The 17511-nt window shown below is 41.0% G+C and overlaps 2 protein-coding genes across 7 annotated transcripts in view; one reads left to right on the forward strand and one right to left on the reverse strand.

The window, feature by feature from the left end:
* Positions 1 to 2490, reverse strand: part of NME7 (NME/NM23 family member 7) — a 139108-nt gene extending 136618 nt beyond the window's left edge. For 2 of the 5 annotated variants that reach the window (XM_061628290.1, XM_061628291.1), the window contains exon 1: positions 551 to 848. Coding sequence is in view for 1 of the 5 variants with exons in the window: in XM_061628288.1 (XP_061484272.1) it covers positions 551 to 553 (3 nt within the window). In the remaining 4 variants the exon portion in view is untranslated. Of the gene's footprint in view, positions 1 to 550; positions 849 to 2337 lie in introns of those variants that run through there. The other 3 variants (XM_061628288.1, XM_061628287.1, XM_061628292.1) reach the window with 2 other exon arrangements.
* Positions 824 to 17426, forward strand: BLZF1 (basic leucine zipper nuclear factor 1). 2 transcript variants are annotated; one of them, XM_061628285.1, is made up of 7 exons: positions 824 to 925; positions 7552 to 7618; positions 8572 to 9002; positions 10474 to 10673; positions 11883 to 12011; positions 14993 to 15212; positions 15987 to 17426. In XM_061628285.1, exons 1-7 carry the CDS (start codon positions 893 to 895, stop codon positions 16170 to 16172), a joined length of 1266 nt encoding a protein of 421 aa, XP_061484269.1. In that variant the 5' UTR covers positions 824 to 892; the 3' UTR covers positions 16173 to 17426. The 2 variants fall into 2 exon arrangements, with proteins under 2 accessions (XP_061484269.1, XP_061484270.1); XM_061628286.1 differs by lacking the exon at positions 824 to 925 and adding an exon at positions 2583 to 2757.
* The last annotated feature ends 85 nt before the right edge of the window (positions 17427 to 17511 follow it).

A 17511-nucleotide genomic window follows, 5' to 3' on the forward strand; every position in this document is an offset into this window, starting at 1 on the left:
AGACTAGGGCTAAGAAGAGCCAAGGACAGATCAACACTCAGCAATGAGCTGCACTGAGCAGCTTTGGGCTCGTCAGTCTTTTTCAGCCTAACCTACCTCACAGGGTTGTTGTGAGGATAAACAGGGAGAAGAATCATGTATTTTTGTTGTTATCATTATTTATTAAAATTTTTATCCCACCCTTCCTCCAAAAGGAGCTCAGGGTGGCAAACAGCACAACATAGGCCACCTTGAGTTCCTTGGAAACAAGGCAGGATATAAATATAATAAATAACTATCTCTCTCACACACACACCCCATTGAGGAAATATCGACCGCTATCTCCTCTCTAGCCTCCTTCCCGTTTGTAGGAGTCGCTGCAGAGGCATTACTTTTCAGCTTGAGTCCCAGAAAGGCAATGGCGAAGGGCCTTCACTCAGGAAGGGGGCTTTCTCTCCCTTCCCCACATATCCTATACTAAGGCGGGACTCTTCGTGCTCTGGCATTAGGGATGCTGAGCCACCGCTGTCGTCCCCCGGCCCTTTTATTGTTCGGCCGCCTGCCTACTCACCATGGTCCAGATCGCGCTCTATCTCAGCCAAGCACCCGTGAAACCGACCAGCTATACCCGCCGGCCACCAAGCCGCTACTTAGCAACCGAAGCCACGCCCCCTCTTCGTGCGCATAGGACGGGAGGGAAAAAACCTTTGAGTGACTCACAGCCTAAACATCCGGTAAAACTGGACAGCCACCATTGCCAGTGATTTACTATTGGCTCAGAGTGGCGTCGCTCTAGGCCTTGACGGTGGAAAGAACCAGTCTATACTCGTTTCTAAAACGTGAGACAGGAAATGCCGGTAGCGACGGGGAAGTGCGAGCGAGCGAGAACGTAGGCCAGAGGGACGTCATTACTATGAAATTGGACGGAAACTTAGAGATACAAAAGGTTAGAGCAAGAAACACCTACTGTTCTCGAGATGATATCTCATAATTCCTTTTGAAGTTTTTTTGCCCAGGCTACCTGTCCTCCAGACGCAAGTGACAGCTGCCCACAAGGCATTTTTAAGTAATAATTGTGTGTCCAAATGGACACTCAATTTTTAGCTTTTGGATACCCACTGGGGACAAGAGAACACATAAAATTTAATCAATGAAATAAGAACACTAATTTAGATTGGAAGCCACTCAAACACTAACTAGAGGTATGAAATTTTAGTGAAACTGAATGGAACAGTAGACCATAGGGACACATTACACAGTAATTATTAGGGTTATTACACACCAGTAGTCTTTTTGAAAAACATATTAACAATATCTCTCTCCCTGCCTGTACACTGAGATGTCTGATTCTGTATCTGTTCTTTTTTTGGTAAGAATTCTGCTATAGCAAGGCATAGATCATAAACTGCAGTTTTTAATTTTTTTTAATTCATATATTTACTGGAGGCAGGCTAGTAAGAATTTTGCTAGGCTAGTAGCTTGTGTAAATCCATTTGCAAGGCCCTGTTCACTCCCCCCCCTTTTAACCACTTTTGCTTCAATCCAAATGTTAGGTCTTGTACATAGTGGAGAGGCTTCCATATGCAAGCCATTTGAATGAAAAAATAGACACCCAATAACAATTCCTTTAAAAATGCCCTGGCTGCCCATAGGAAATAGAAAAATTTATCAAATTTTAGGGGTAAATACAGGAGTCCCTGCCTTATTCCATGTTAAAAATATTATTTCAGGAAGATTCTAAAATCTTTTGTTTGTTTTAAATTACCCACTGCCATTGTAAATACAATTCTTCATTATGATCCCCATATTTGAGATAGTGAGGTGTGGCTGAAGGAGTGGCTTATAATTGCTCTCCAGTATATTAACTGATAATATTACAGGTATGAGATGGGACTGGGCAGTGTCAACTTTAGGTTTTGGCAGGCCTTCCTCACTGAGTCTCCCTCCTCATTGCAGCAGGGCCAGGGCCAGTCCAACCATTAGGCAGAATGAGGCAATAGCTCCAGGCAACAGCAAACCCACCCACCCTTCCTCCTGAGCCCTGTTGGAGATCACAGCTGTATGTGCCACACACCTGCAATATAAATCCACTCTCTAAACAGGCTTGTTGCACTCAGGTGCATTGAAGGTGGAGGATGCTATCTCACTACCAGTGTTAAGAGTCAAGTGGGGTGCCCATCTTGTCCTTTGCCTCAGGCAGCAAAATTTCTTGGGCTGGGCCTGCCAGTGGCCCCTTGCTGGGGAGTGGTCCCTTGGCACATGCCTGAGCATGCCAGCCCACCCTTGATGCCAGCCCAGGAGCTGAGGCTGGTTTCCCTGCCCAGCCAAAAATCCCCATGCAGAGGTTGATCTACTTACACTGCCGTCTCCTTGCCGGACTCCAGTACAGAGACCATGTGCTCCCGACTTGGCACTTTTTTTAAAAAAAAATGCAAATCACATTTTCCACATGAAATTAGACCTGAGTTAGAAAGGGCACAAACTCCTGTCTTTGCTAGCATCTTTTATTGGAGTGGGGGGAGGGCAATGCCACTCAGTCACAGGTACACTAAATCCGCCCTTCTCAATTGATTTGGTATCTCTCGCGCCTCAGGGAAAACAAAGTTGAAACTCATTCCAGAAGTTAATCTCTGTTTGCGAGTCCACAAGGTATATCTCTATACACTGAAGCCACTAGATCGGAAGTTACTTAGAGAAGGCGGAAGAACGAAGGAGATGATGAGAGTAAGAGGGGCGAATAAGAAGTAGCTCGTACGAAGGGAGTAATACGATCCGTTGGTGAGTTGGGGGAAATGTTTTCTGGAGGGAAAGGCTGGAGGTTCACAGGTTGAGCTGCCTTGTACGAAGTAACTTGCTGTGTTTCTAAAGTCGTCCTTACTGACAAGCGGATCCCATTGAAAGTAGCCTGTGGGACTTTCGCATAGTTAGGCTCGGATTGTAAAAATCGTTTTTCTCCTTGGGTGTAGTACTGTGCCACTGTATGTTACATAGCAGGGACTGGCAGACGGTAGACTGGATCTACTAGCAGACTTCTGGGTGAACTGAAGAAAAGAGGCAAGGATTTCTGGCTCCCAGCTGTTTAACAATGCAACAACAACAACAAATGCCAAACTGCGGGGGGTGGGAGAAAACATAACTAGGAGTAGATTTCTGTATGGAAATATTGTGAGTTTACATCAGTTCTGGTACTCAGATTCATGGGCAGGGGTATAGTAGTTGACCAGGGTCCCAGGGGTCTTACTTGTTTGGGAGTAGGGTCCCAGCAAGGTCCCTATTTCTTCAGTTGCCTTTCCTGCCGGTTGGAGCCAGTCAGAGTGAAAGGAGGCAAGTCTTAGTATGGCAACAAAGATGGGAAACTCAGCAAAGGAAGCTCCTTACCTTAATGTATCTTAATGCATTTGCCCACATACATGCAGAGAAAATAGTACAGCTAGATGAAAGGCAACATATGAAGATCTGCATTGATTGTTGCAATGCATTACTAAGGGAAAATACTCCAAAGAAAGTAAGAGGCTAAAAGCTCATTTTACAGTAGGGCCCCGCTAATACGGCGGGTTAGGGACCAGGCCCCTGCCGTAAAGTGGAAATTGCCATAAAGCGGAACCCATAGACTATAATGGGCTGTGTCACGCGAAAATGACGTGAAAATGTCACAAAACGCCGTAAAAGTGCAAAATCGGCTTTAAAACGGGGAATTTCCCCGAATTGAAAGCCGCTGCATGAGCGGAACGCCGCAAAACAGAACGCCTGTAAGCGGGGCCCTACTGTATTGTAGAAACTTAGAAGGGGGAGTAGCTATGAAGTGGCATGGTGTGTCTATCATGAAGGGAACCTGCACTTCTGAATTTGCCACTGCATTGGGTCAGATTTCTATCTATCTATCCAAATAAATGAATGCATGCATGTCTGTTTCACCTGGGTCCAGATGGTGACTCTCAGGGTTCTAATAAAAAACAAAGTAGATCCTGCAAGACTGATGCCTGTCCACCCCTATTAGGTAGTCTGATCTATTTACTGAGTAGTAAGTAGCAGTGAATTCAGTGAGGCCACCTCCCAGGTAAATGTGCATAGGAGTGTACCTCAGGGTAAGAAGGGGCTGAAGGGGCTACCATATAAAGCAAAAATCTGATACGTTCAACATAATTTGTGGTGGAGGTCACACCTTATGGTAAAAGGATCATTCTCTTCCCTCTTTGTAGGTTAATCACCTTCTGTTTCCTATAGAAACTACAGCTTAGTTTCTGTATTTGTTTCTGGTTGTTTGAATTTGTCAGTTGTTAACAAGGCTTAAAGTCTAAGTCTCCAGGCAACAAGGGTCATTTTCCTGGTGGGTGAAATATGAAAATATGGGCTATTATGAGGTGAGGATGGTAAAGTTGTGGGTGAAACTAAATTCTGGAAAAACAAGGAGTAACTTGGTTAGCCTGATTCTGAACATTATTCAGATTAAGCCTCACTCACTGCAGTTGGAATTAGAGGGTTACAACCTTAGTCAACTTCCTATTTCAAACTAATAGTCTCCCTGTGTTCTTCAGTTTTTGTATCTCACAAATCTCTGATGTCAAACCAGTCTGGAGCTGATACAGGGATATATGAAAATAACTTCTTTGTCTCTCTTTTGCTTTTCACCCAACTAAATGGGTTGTTTACCTTTTGCAACTATGCTGGCCCTGGCTGAAAACCTGGAGATCCACTTCCAGTGAGTGATAATAGTGAGCTGTATGTAGGGTACAGGGATGACAGGGGATCATCTAGAAGACAAAGCCCAAAATTTTTTGCACTGGGCCCCAGATCTCCTGCTGCTTCTCTCCCCTACCCCTTTAAACGTTTTTTTTAAAAAATGCTTTGTTTACAGGGCAAAGTTCCTCTGAAAGGTGGCCTAAATTTGCATCCGTATATATAAATTAGAATATGCAGTGGCATTAAAATTTGTGACATAGTTCTGTGCCCCATGTCTTAGCTACACTCCTGGCTATATAGGCTGATGATCTGACGTGGTATAAGGCAGCTTACGTATAAGGGATTTGTAGCTATAGGAGTAGGAATAAGAGTCGTCCCACTTGAACAAAGTAGTCATGAGATCACGCCCTAAGAAACTCTCCCTGGATGCAGATGATAGCATCAGCTCTTGTCCAGTTGCAAACCTTTCTTTTTTGAGCAGGGTGCTCAAACATTACGTCTGTTTGACTTCAGATATTTTGAGGAGACATATCTGAAGCATCTCGATCCAGTTGGCACTGAAACTACTCAGGACTTTCTCTTTCTGAAGGAGAGAAACTGGAATTATAACCATATTGTTTATTCTGGATCTCTCTGTGGCCTTGAGTACTATGAACAACGATGTCCTTCTGGAATGCCTGTTCAGGGTGGGGGCAGTATTCTTCAGTGGTTCTGTTCTTACCTAGCAAGTAGATTCCAGAAGATTATGCTTGATAGCAGTGGTTTTGTACCATGGTATTTCATAAGTGTCTGTGCTATCCCAAATACTGTTTGGAAACTTGGAGTGAGGTGCCATCAGTATGTCGATGATGCCCATCTCTGTTTCATCTCATCACGGTCGGGCAAACCAGTGAATGTTTTGAACCAGAACCTGGCATCAGTAATGGCTGGGATGAGGGCCAATAAATTGAAGCTCAATCGAGCTTCCAGACAAGACAGAAGTACTGTTGATGGTTTAATATTCTTGGGAGGTGGTATCCAGCTTACTCTGAATGGAATCACGCTTCCCCTTCAGGTTCAGTGTTTGAGGCTGTTGTTGTTCGACTCTGTTAGACCCCTAAATAACTTCCATGGCATGAAAGACCTTTCACAAGCTTAGACTGTGGCCCCTCCTAGATAGAGATAACCTTCCTACAGTTAGTTATGCTTTTGTAATGTCTAGGTTGGATTACTGCAGTGTGTTGTACGTGGGGCTGCTGCTGAAGTCTCTTCAGAAATTTCAGCTGGTTCAGAACATGGCAATCTGATTGGCACATCCCAATTAATAGTCTATTACACTTGTGGGGGTTTTATTGTTGCTTTTAAAAAAGCTTCATTGGCTTCCACTGTGTCTCTGGTTACAACTCAAGGTTCTGGTTTTCACCTTTAAAGCCTTAAACTGCTTGGGACTGTGAAAGACTTCCTTCTCCCATGTGATCCTGCCTAAGATCTGCATTGGATGGCTTCATGTGAGTGCCATCACCTTCAGAAATGAGGCAGGTGGCAACTGGAAAGAGGAACTCTTCAGTGACAGTACCCTGGTTGTGGAATTCAGTTATTTGTATTCTTATTTTAGGTGGACATTTATAGCCCACATTTCTCTGATGAAATCTAATTCAGTGTGCCTTCCAATAAAAATGTAAATCTTACCATTAAAAACCAACCTAACAATAAATTAAACAGAATGCCCTTTCCAAACAAGTTCAGCTGTGCCAATTCTTTTATCAGTTAGCTATTATGTAAAGACCATTTTTCTTCTCCAAGACTTTTGTTTTCATAGCTGAAAAGGTGTTTACTTTTATTTGTTTATGTAATTCTAAGCTGTTTATATGGTGTACCTTCTTTGTTGTAACAACAAAATACAAATATAACAACAAATGCACGTCAAATGCAGATAAATTAGCTATAAAAAAGATATAAAGATGGAAGTTCAAATTGCACTTAACCTTCATGAATTCAGTAAAGGGGTGTATGTCTGCTGAAACATCTGTCTGATTCTTGCTATTTTTCAAGTGCACATATTCAAATAATGTTCTCATTTTGACTACTCTTCATATTTTGGCTACCCAGCATCTTAACTCTGGAGGTTTGGGGCATTGCTGCTTGCATGGAGCTTGTATTTCTGGAGAAATAAAAAAAAACATTTCATGGCTTTTGAGTTGAACAATATTTCATATTATAAGCCACTACAACTATGGGTTGTGTCCAGCATTGCCACCCTGGGCTCCTTCTGGGAGAAAGCCTGGGATACAAATTTAATAAATAAGTGTCCTGTTAGTACTAGGATTTCTGTTTGTGCAATGGGACTTTTCCCCTCCCTAAATCTACTCCAGAGGCTTGGAGGGACCCCAGAACAGATTTAGGAAGCTCACAGGGGGAAGAGGGAAGAAAGACCTATTGCGCAAGTGGAAATCCTTGTACTGACATGATGCTTACTTAGTGCTATGTTGGATACAACCCAAATAACCACAGGTACAGTGTATCTGAAATGTAATCCAATAGAATAAATTATTTCTTCCTTGTGTTCTTAATAACTTTTGTTTAATTTGCTTTTGTTGCACTGCAGGGTGTTCAGTGATTTTTTTAGTAAACTGCTTTGAATACATTTTTAGAAATGCAGTATAAAAAACAATTTAAAAACTCAATCAGCTCCTAAATTTGGGAAGGGGAATATATCCTGGATTAAAACTTATGTGGTATACATCTGCACCCTCATCAGTTGTGTGTGGGAAACTGCTTGCCTGTGAGGATCTCACTTACTTCAGGGGCAATGTGGCAAGATAAAGGATATACCCTGTTGGTTTTGCACATTTTTCAAGAGAATTAGCAGCTGAAACATGCAACTTTTTTTAAATGTGTTTTTCTTTTTTAAAGCTTAGTGTTTCTCACGTGCACAAAGCCCCATCAAACAAGATGACAACACTAGAGAATACAGAAAACGGTAAGTGTTGCTTCTTCAGAAACAAATGCAGCACTGAACAATACATTCTGCATTTATTTGTAAAGGGGAGGATTTGTTGTTACATCCTTGTAGATATCTGTTAGACCAAGAAGTAGTTTTATCGAGGGAGGCTAAATGTTGGGTAATCTGCAAGATGTAGTCATTTAGGTTCTTTATTTAATTTTTTACTGGGAAATGTATCAAAAATATACAAACTATCTTTTGGAACAGTTGTTCAATCATTAAATCAATAAAATCAATTCACTATATTTTATCACACTATTGGAGTGATCGTTAATCTGCTTTAGACTATCTATTTTTATATCCTATGTAACCTATTTAAAATTTATTTAATAGTTCATAAAATTAACCCAGTTCATTCTAGATAATCTAGGATCTTTAACGAAATAGATTATCTAAGCTATTTCTATATTTCCTCTTCCTTTTCATAATCCAGTAATATAATTGTTTCTGCTTTTTCCAAGTATTAAATTGCCAATATTTTTGCTGCCATCAGTAAACAATAGATCAATTAAACATTCCAGTTTGATCCTCTTCCTTGCAAATACCGATAGAATAATTTTATGATCTGATGGGATTTCCAGTCCTGTTCTTAAATACTCCTCCTTTGCAACCTAAACCTCTGTGTAACTGGATAATTCCACCATATACCAGCTTTTTTAGTCATTTAGGTTTAAGCATATGCCTATTTTTATAATTTTTTAGCAAACCATTGGTATTATGTCTACTTCTGCATTTTGAATTTTTAATTGGCTAACAGTGTAGAATTCAGTATGAAACCTTAGCCCTTTCAGATTTGTGTAGCTTTTTGTTTTAGAGAGGAACACAGTGGAGGAAGAGAATCTTTTGAAGGCAACCCAATGACAACTACTTTTCTCACTGAAATATCTTTTTGTGTGTTAACTTTTCTCCTTTTTGTCTCCAACCTTCAGCTGAATATGCCACCTCACCTATCCGTGGGCCTGGTGATGGCATGGAAATGGAGCAGCCACCCAAATCTGTTGAAGTAATCCAGACCTCTGCCAGTCACACCCATCGAAGCCCACACAAGAAAGCTCTTCCTTCATTAAGCCCTGGGGTTCTTCAACTTGGAAAGATATGCGGAGATAAGGCTGTGGCAATCGAAGCTGTACGAATACTGGTTCCCAAAGACGCTATAAAGCATGTCATTCCTACAAAAAATGCAAAGGCATCCAAGTCTGTAGGACACCAAAGAGAGAGCCTCACTCTGTCAGATGGAACTTCAGATACTAAAAAAGAGCTATCAGAGCTAAAAAGTGAAATAGCAACGCTCAAGAACTCAGAAAGAAGATTGCTACAGGATAAGGAAGGCCTTTCCAATCAGCTCCATGTACAAACAGAGGTAAGAGACGAAGAAGTGGATTTCATCCATTATACTTTTTTCTTCAAAGAGCTACCATGAGCTCACAGCAGGTAATTGCACTATAAGTAACTGGCAATTATCCATACTGCTTTCTGGGGAGTATCAATCATAACAGTGACAAAAAAGTGTTTTATAACTGGACACCTACTATACCTTGAAAACAGGGGCCATATGCTTTAGGAGAAGATGCAGGAAACCCCATTCAGTAATTTATGTAGTTTCTTCCTTCCTTAATAGCACAATTTTATGCAGGCTTACTCAGAAGTAAGTTCAATTGTGTTTAATGGGAGTTACCTCCCAGTAAGTGCATTTAGGATTGTAGCCTAAGTCACTGGGGTTATACTATGCCATGAAACATGAGTAATATAAAGAGTTGATCAAGATGTGACACTAACAAAATCTCTAGCATCATTAAAAAGTCCATATTCATATATGGATACACACCCATTGTCTTGTTTAAAAGATCCTTAGTCCAGGCACTAGACTAGTCCATAGGTAAGTAGCAGCTCTGTATGTGCTGGAATGTAAGTGCTGCATGCATATGAGTTGGTGCAGTGGTTAAGAATTGTTTAAACATATTAGTTGTGTGGATTTCTTACACAGGTAAGGGTTCTTGGACAGTGTGTAAGCTGACAATAGCATATAAATTGCTCCTAAATGTATAACTAGGATTGTTGTGGCCATATTAATCATAAGAAAGTGATAGTGGATGGGATAACGGTTTTAACAGTTCTATCATAGTAATTTTGAATGGAAGCAATGAAGTAATGCACATCAAATGAGAGACTTTAAACTGAGTAAAAGTTACTGATTTATCATCTTTCACCAGTTAGTAATATTTGTTCATCTTCCTTGTATTGCTAGTGGATATTAAGCACACCTTGTCCATTAAGTCTTACTTTTCCTCCTATCCCCTATGAAAAAACATATGTGAGAAGTACAGCTGTCGGGTAGTTCACACACCCAACATTTCAGTCCAAGCTAGATATGATGCGAGATGAGGATTGTCCATATTTTAAAAAGTTCATAGTACCCATATGGGGACAGAGAAGCAAGTCCTCCGCATCCCAGCCCGCTATTTGTCCTCCAGGGAGAAACAGAAGTATCGTATCAGTAGCTAGTGTATTTGAGCACCTGAATTATTCCACATAATTATGATCCTAATGAGACGTTCAGCTTTCAAAGTTACCATTGCTTCCTAAAGGCAAGATCAGTATGCTCATCTAATTGGATATGCCATTTTAGAAGCACTTAACAAGAATGGCAACATCCAAGTTATTCCCCTCAGCCAGTTTGATGTGTTCTATAAATATTTACTATGAATGTCTACTAACTTTGAATGGAGGGCCTCCTGGCATCGTACTTGATATCTGCCAATATTAACCTGGGATAGCTTTATCATATTCCTTGTTGATGCATGATCAACGGTTAAATACTTGTCTTCTTTTAGGTCAATCGGGAGTTGAAGAAGTTACTTGTTGCTTCTGTTGGGGATGACTTGCAGTATCACTTTGAACGCATGGCACGTGAAAAAAATCAACTGATCCTTGAAAATGAGGCCCTAGGGCGGAATGTGTCCCAGCTGTCTGAACAGTTAGAGCGGATGTCTATACAATGTGATGTTTGGCGGAGCAAATTCCTAGCAAGCAGGTACTGTGCATCAGTACAACGTTTTAAAAGCTGTCTTGAATTAAGAAACCAGTCCTTTTTCTTTCTTCTTCTTTTTTTCTTTTTTTGCTTTTGCTTTATACCCCAGCTTCCTTGCTGGGCAACGTAGAGACAATCCGTGATGTGACCATATGTCCTCTTTCGATGTTAATCTGAACCCTGAGTGAAAGTTCTTGAGTTGAACATAAATCTGTCCCAAGTCCCTAGAGGACATGCAATGATTCTATATGGCATATGGGATGGTTGTTTGGAGAGGATTAATAGAGCCTTAGATGCTAAGATCCAAAAAATAGTTGAGGGTGAGGAACGCATGTCTAAACTCTTATTGCCTTATTCACAACAATCTCTAGAACTTGGAGGTGGTGTGGCAGTGTAGTTGCAGATGCCACTGATGAAGTAAAAGCTGGTTGGAAGAGGTAGACTGAGGACTACTGTTCTGAAGACTATTGACTCCCTGTTTTCAGAGTACAGCTTCAAACAATATAGCCAGTGGCCTCAAAACAGAGCTGCTCCTAGCCCAGCTTGGTGACCCTAGCTGTTCCCCTTTTTGGCTTGATTATGACATTGATTAGGGAGTGTGTTTCTGTGCAGCAGATCCACATTCTGCTTTCCTGACAGGTTGTGTACCAGCTTTCCACTCTAGAGGTCTAACAGGGTTTTTCAGTTAGAAGCACCACCACAGCCCCAAAGTTTAGGTGCCTAGCTCAGGAGTTCCTGAAAAAGCAGTTTAGGTGCCTAGCTCAGGAGTTCCTGAAAAAGAAACTGACCAAAATTGCCCCTCTGTTTTGCTGCTGTTTTGACCTTACTGGACTGGAAAGGTCATGCACAATATGAAAGCTAAAAATGTGTAATGAATAAGGTGTCTGACCTTGACCAGAGTGACACTGGTTTAAATCACAATGTAACAAATGAAGTACTCAGGGTGACTGATTCACGGTTGTAATTTTTCAACCTGGCAGATTTTTGGAGGGTGGTTGGGGGAAGAGTGTCGTAATAACAACATAGTGTACGTAGGCTCAAGGTTTATCAATAAGTTGGTTTTTCCTTAATTTTAAGTTGTTATATCAGTTCAGGGTGCATCCTGTAAGTAAACACTTCATGTTTAAACAGTAAATTATCTGTTAATGTACTGTGTGAATTAGGAAGTAGCTGAATTACGTGCCTGAGCAACATTTATAATTTCTTCTACAGAGTAATGAATGATGAGTTGACTAACTCCAGAGCAGTTCTCCAGCGTCAAACTAGAGATGCACAAAGTGCAATTCAGGATCTGTTAAACGAACGTGACCAGTTTCGCCAAGAAATGATGTCTACACAGAAGTATGAACATTTGAGTTTTGTTTCCAACCTCTAACAATTCCTGCCCCAATTTCCATTTGCACTTGTGGATCGTTCATATTCATCTTTAGAAGAAAAAAAACAGCAGTATTGCTACCACCTTAACAGATTTAACCCATTCCAGTCTGGGTTCAGGCCTGGTTATGGGACTGAATCAGCCTTGGTCACCCTGATAGATGACCTCTATCTGGAGAAGGAAAGGGGGAGTGTGATCCTGTTATTCTTACTTGAACTGTCGGCAGCTTTTGATACCATTGACCATGGTATCCTTCTGGGTCGACTTGGTGAGACGGGTATTGGAGGCACTGTTTTACAGTGGTTCCGATCCTATTTCCAAGATTGTTTTCAGAGAATAGCATTGGGTGGTTGTCTTTCAGCCCCCTGGCAGTTATGCTGTGGGGTGGCGCAGGGACCATCTTGTCCCCTATGCTGTTTAACATCTATATGAAGCCTTTGGGAGCAGTCATCAGGAGATTTGGGGTGAGGTGTCAGCAGTACACTGATGATACCCAACTCTATTTCTCTCTAACATCTGAATCGGGAAAGGCCGTGCAAGCCCTTGACTGCTGCCTGGACTCGGTGGTGGGCTGGATGAGGGCCAGTAAACTGAGTCTGAATCCTAGCAAGACAGAGGCGCTGTGGGTTGGTGGTTCCTGAGTTCAGATAATTGGTCGGTTGCCTGCTTTGGATGGGGTCATACTCCCTCTGAAAGAGCAGGTCCGTAGTATGGGGGTGCTCCTGGATCCATCTTTGTTGCTGGAGGCCCAGGTGACCTCAGTGGCTTGGAGTGCCTTTTACCAGCTTCGGCTGGTAAGACAACTGCAGCCGTTTCTGGACCGGGATAACCTGACCACTGTTGTCCATGCACTGGTAAACTCTAGGCTTGATTACTGTAATGTGCTCTATGTGGGGCTATCTTTGAGCTTCGTCTGGAAGCTGCAGCTGGTGCAAAATGTGGTGGCGAGACTGCTCACTGAGGTAGGGTATCGCCAACATGTCATCCCACTGCTGAAAGAATTGCACTGGCTGCCCATTTGCTACCAGGCCAAGTTCAAGGTTCTAGTCTTAGTGTACAAAGCCCTATACAGCTTGGGACCAGGATACCTGAAAGACTGTCTTATCCCTTATATACCCAGTCGATCACTGCACTCTACAGGTGAGGGCCTCTTACAGATACCATCTTATCAGGAGGTCTGTTCCACACAACATAGGAAACGGACCTTTAGTGTGGCGGCACCTACCCTGTGGAATTCCCTCCCCTTAAATATTAGACAGGCGCCATCTCTGTTATCTTTTCGGCACCTATTGAAGACCTTCCTCTTTCAACAAGCCTTTTAAGTTGAGAACTTATCCCAGTCTGCTTCTGTGTTGGAATTGCTTTTTAATATGTTTTTAAACCAATTTTTTAAACAGTATGTTTTTAACCTTTTTTTTAGGGATGCCTTGAAAGCTTTTTTAAAAATGTTTTTAAAGATGTTTTGTTTTAATGTATTTTAAAGTCTGTTTTTATGATGTTTAAAGTGTTTTTAATGCTTTTGTTTGCTGCCCTGGGCTCCTATGGGGAGGAAGGGTGGGATATAAATCAAATAAATAAATCTAATTAGACAAACCTTCATGGACTAAAGCCCACTTCATCAGATGCACGAAGTGCTGTTCTCACTTGATAAATTCATAAATAAAAATAATGCATGTAGTGGTAGAGAGAAAAGAATTGAATTTTAAACAATGGGACCAAATGGAAGTGGAAACTCAAATATATACAAGGTAAATACAATGGCTATTCACAAGAGCAGTAACGGGTGGCAACACAATCGCCTTATATTTGCTCCTGCTAGTCAGTCTCTATGCAAAATACTAAATGGACACAACTGACATAAAATTTGGCAATAATAAAACTACTGAGAGAACATATCAGTCTCTTGGGATATACTGTTGTGGACTTGAACATTGCCTTCAGCAAAATAACTTTTAAGGGGAAACTCCAACATAAAATACCTTAACTAGCGGTTTAACATAGCTTGAACTAGGAAGTTTTATTCATTTTAAGCCTAAATTGAAGCCTCTCTCGTCCACTGTGGTGTTAATTAACATAGCAAAACTAGGATTGCATTATTTCCTATTACTGCTGCTGTGAATTGTCCCTGTACTTATATACATTTGAGGTTCATGTGGTTATCACACTATATCTCTTGCATTTTATGGCCATTTGGCCCTTATTTTCTCTATTATCTCTGATGGTATGTAATTATATATGAAGATAACACTTCATGAATCTGAAGAATATTTGTTCAGGAAACCTTATGTCACAACGTATCTGGTAATCCTTAAGGTGCCATAAGATTTTGTTTGCTGCAACACACACGGCTACCTCTTTAGAACTAGTTTTTAAAGTTTTTGTGGGATGCTAGACTGTTGTGTGTTCTGTAGACTGGTTTATTCTGCCAGATTATCTGGCAACTAAATAGCCTGGTAAGCTTAAGTGTTCTTAGCATGTGCCCTTGTATGTCTGATTATGAATAAATATTCAAAATATGAAAATCTGCTCCATGTAGATGAGGGATTGAAAAGGAGTAGCAGGTATGCCCATATGTTTCTACCCTACTTTACATGGGTCACGACGATACAGGCAAAGGGAGAGGTTTGTCCCCGTATACATTCTTATCCGCTCAATTGGCCACTTTTGGAAATATCCAAGGTTGGCTTGGGACTCTCTTTAATCTATATTGTTATAGCTTCCCCTTTCAACAAGGACTGTGAAGGCTCCCTACATCACACATTTCCAATCCAAAACCTTGTTCAGAAACTATATAATGCTACTATTGGTAGCAAGATTGTATCTAGTAGTTGCTGCACTTGAATATTAGCTCCTGCCTTCCAATAGTACTGCTTACCCTGCTCAGCCTTCTCACTGTGTCCAGAATGTCCATCACCAAAATCAGTTCTTTTCTCTATTTCCTATATAGGTTGCTGGAGGAGCTGCTGGTTTCTCTGCAATGGGGAAGGCAGCAAACTTACTATCCTAGTGCACAGCCTCACAGTATAGCAGATCTAGCTACTGTAAATCATAAACTAGCCAAAGCAGTGACCTCACACCTTCTTGGAAATATGGATAGCACAAACAGTCCAAAAAATGTCTCTTCGACAGAACGCTGCAACACTCCTGCTGAGAAAATGGCTGAAATGGTAAAAACCTTTAGTTGCTGCATCACAATTTCCTCTTTTGAGCATAAGATGGTGCTGTTTCATCTTCTGGAAATATAAGTCCATAGTTCTTTATTGAATTGCAACAGGTGCTCAGGTGCTATGTTAGCCTTTAACTCTCACCCAAATAGCTCTCTTATACTCTGAATACAAAGATGTATTTTCACAATCTTGAGAAATCCCAGCTGAGGGCTATCTATTCAGCAAAAGATGGAACAGTTGTCCTAGCCCCGATCAGCACCGTGTAGTAGAACATAGGACTTCTACCTATTCAGAAGGAACTGCAGCATTTGAAGAGGTTAAGAGCTGCCTAGAGTTCTAGTGTCTAGTTTGAGAGCCAGTGTGGTGTAGTGGTTAAGGTGTTGGACTATGACCTGGGAGACCAGGGTTCAAATCCCCACATAGCCATGAAGCGCACTGGGTGACCTTGGGCCAGTCACTGCCTCTCAGCCTTATGAAAACCCTATGCATAGAGTCGCCATAAGTCGGAATCGACTTGAAGGCAATACATAGAGTTCTACTGCCAGTCACGATCACTGATCTCTGGTACTGGCTTATCTGTTACTGAAAGTACAGCACCTCTCCACCAGCACAGAGCAGTGTCGAAGATAAGACCACTGCCTCTGCCCCATCCCACCTTTACTGCTGTTATTGAAATCGGCAAGGGTTTGCTAATAGCAAGAAGTGAGGAAGCTCTTCATGTAAAATGCACTGTTCCAAGACTTTCACCATAACTTAATGGTCATTTTCTTGCAGGTATTGAGAATGCTGGATCCTGGGACTTGTACAGAAGCATCTCCAGAACTTCCTTTTTCTGAGTCTTCATCGTCCTCTTTCCTTTCCCCAAGGAAGAATATTGGACGGTTTCATCCATACACTAGATATGAAAACATAACTTTCAACTGCTGCAATCACTGCCAGGGAGAATTGATAGCTCTTTAAAAAAATGTTTCTCTGCCTAACAGTCAGAATTATCTTTGAATATGCTAACTCTCTCAGTGATCAGTATTCACTTTCTATGAGTTTTTCAGGTAGGATGAGCTTATACTAAAAATATACTGGTCATACAGCTTTCAGACCTCTTAGAGTTCTTCTAACAAAGTCTGGTTTTTAATCAGGCTGGGATCATAATGCAATAATTAAAATTAGAACAAGTTGCTCTCCAAGGCAAATAAGAAAATGTTAGAACAATATATAGTGTGCATAGGCTTTTAAATACACACAAACTGGATTTTTCTTCAAGAGAAAGACTGAAGGGGAGTATTATAGAAACCTCACGAGGATAAGACATTTGGATCTTACTTCTGTGAAGAAGTTCAGATATCTTGTTTAAAGTATTTAATTTAGAATGACAGTGAGTCTAGAACTTCAGTATTTTTAGAATCCGTTTCTAGTGCTGTTTTAGTGGTTGTTACATGGCGGGTGCAAAAGTGAGGAGAGCTCAGAATTCTTACGATGATAGAAAATGTTCCTGAATGGTTTTAGGTATTGACTGAGGCTAAATGAATTCTGCAGTGCTTACGTGTCTTATAGTGCACACAAAATTGAAGCCAAAGAGTAGCAACCAACTTCTAGGTCAAAGTATTACAGAGGTGATTCTCAGTGCATTTTGTATCTCTACTTAATTAGCTTTTACAGCCCATGAATAAGTGTTCTTGGTGGACCTTATATATGGACATCTTTCACTGGTGCTATTAAATGTGACAGAGCTGCTCTTCTACCTGTACCTAGGGAACTAAGACTTGTGGATTCCTTTCTTTCTCAACTTTCTATTTGGAAATAGGTAAAAAGAGCCTACTGCTAGATACACAGGAAAATCTTTTCCTTTCATTTCTGGGACAACCATATTTTGAACATTTTAGTATCACACTGAAATACTAAGTAGATGTATCTACTCTGTATGCATGCAACAACCTATGTATGTTTAATGGAATATATGGACTGAGACATGCTACAGTTTAGGCCTACTCTGCTCTGTTACAATTTTACAACAAATGTTAGCTGTATATTCAAGCAGATGTATTTTGTACCTCTTCCAAAGATGGCATATTTGAACAACCTTTGCTAAGCAACTCAAGAGTTAGAAATAATAATGCATGATGAAGTGTTTCGTTCTTGCAATAGTAAACTAATGTTTATCTAAAAATGTCTACTGTATGGGCGAGAACAAATAAAATAAGGAATAATGTCAAACAATATCTAAGTACCTTGCAATTTACTACATGTGTTCTAGTAAACTTGAGCAGGAGAACAAGTGGCTTTCCTTTCTATTCTCCATAAG

This window comes from Rhineura floridana, chromosome 5, assembly GCF_030035675.1.
Source record: "Rhineura floridana isolate rRhiFlo1 chromosome 5, rRhiFlo1.hap2, whole genome shotgun sequence".
Classification (NCBI taxonomy): Eukaryota; Metazoa; Chordata; class Lepidosauria; order Squamata; family Rhineuridae; genus Rhineura; species Rhineura floridana.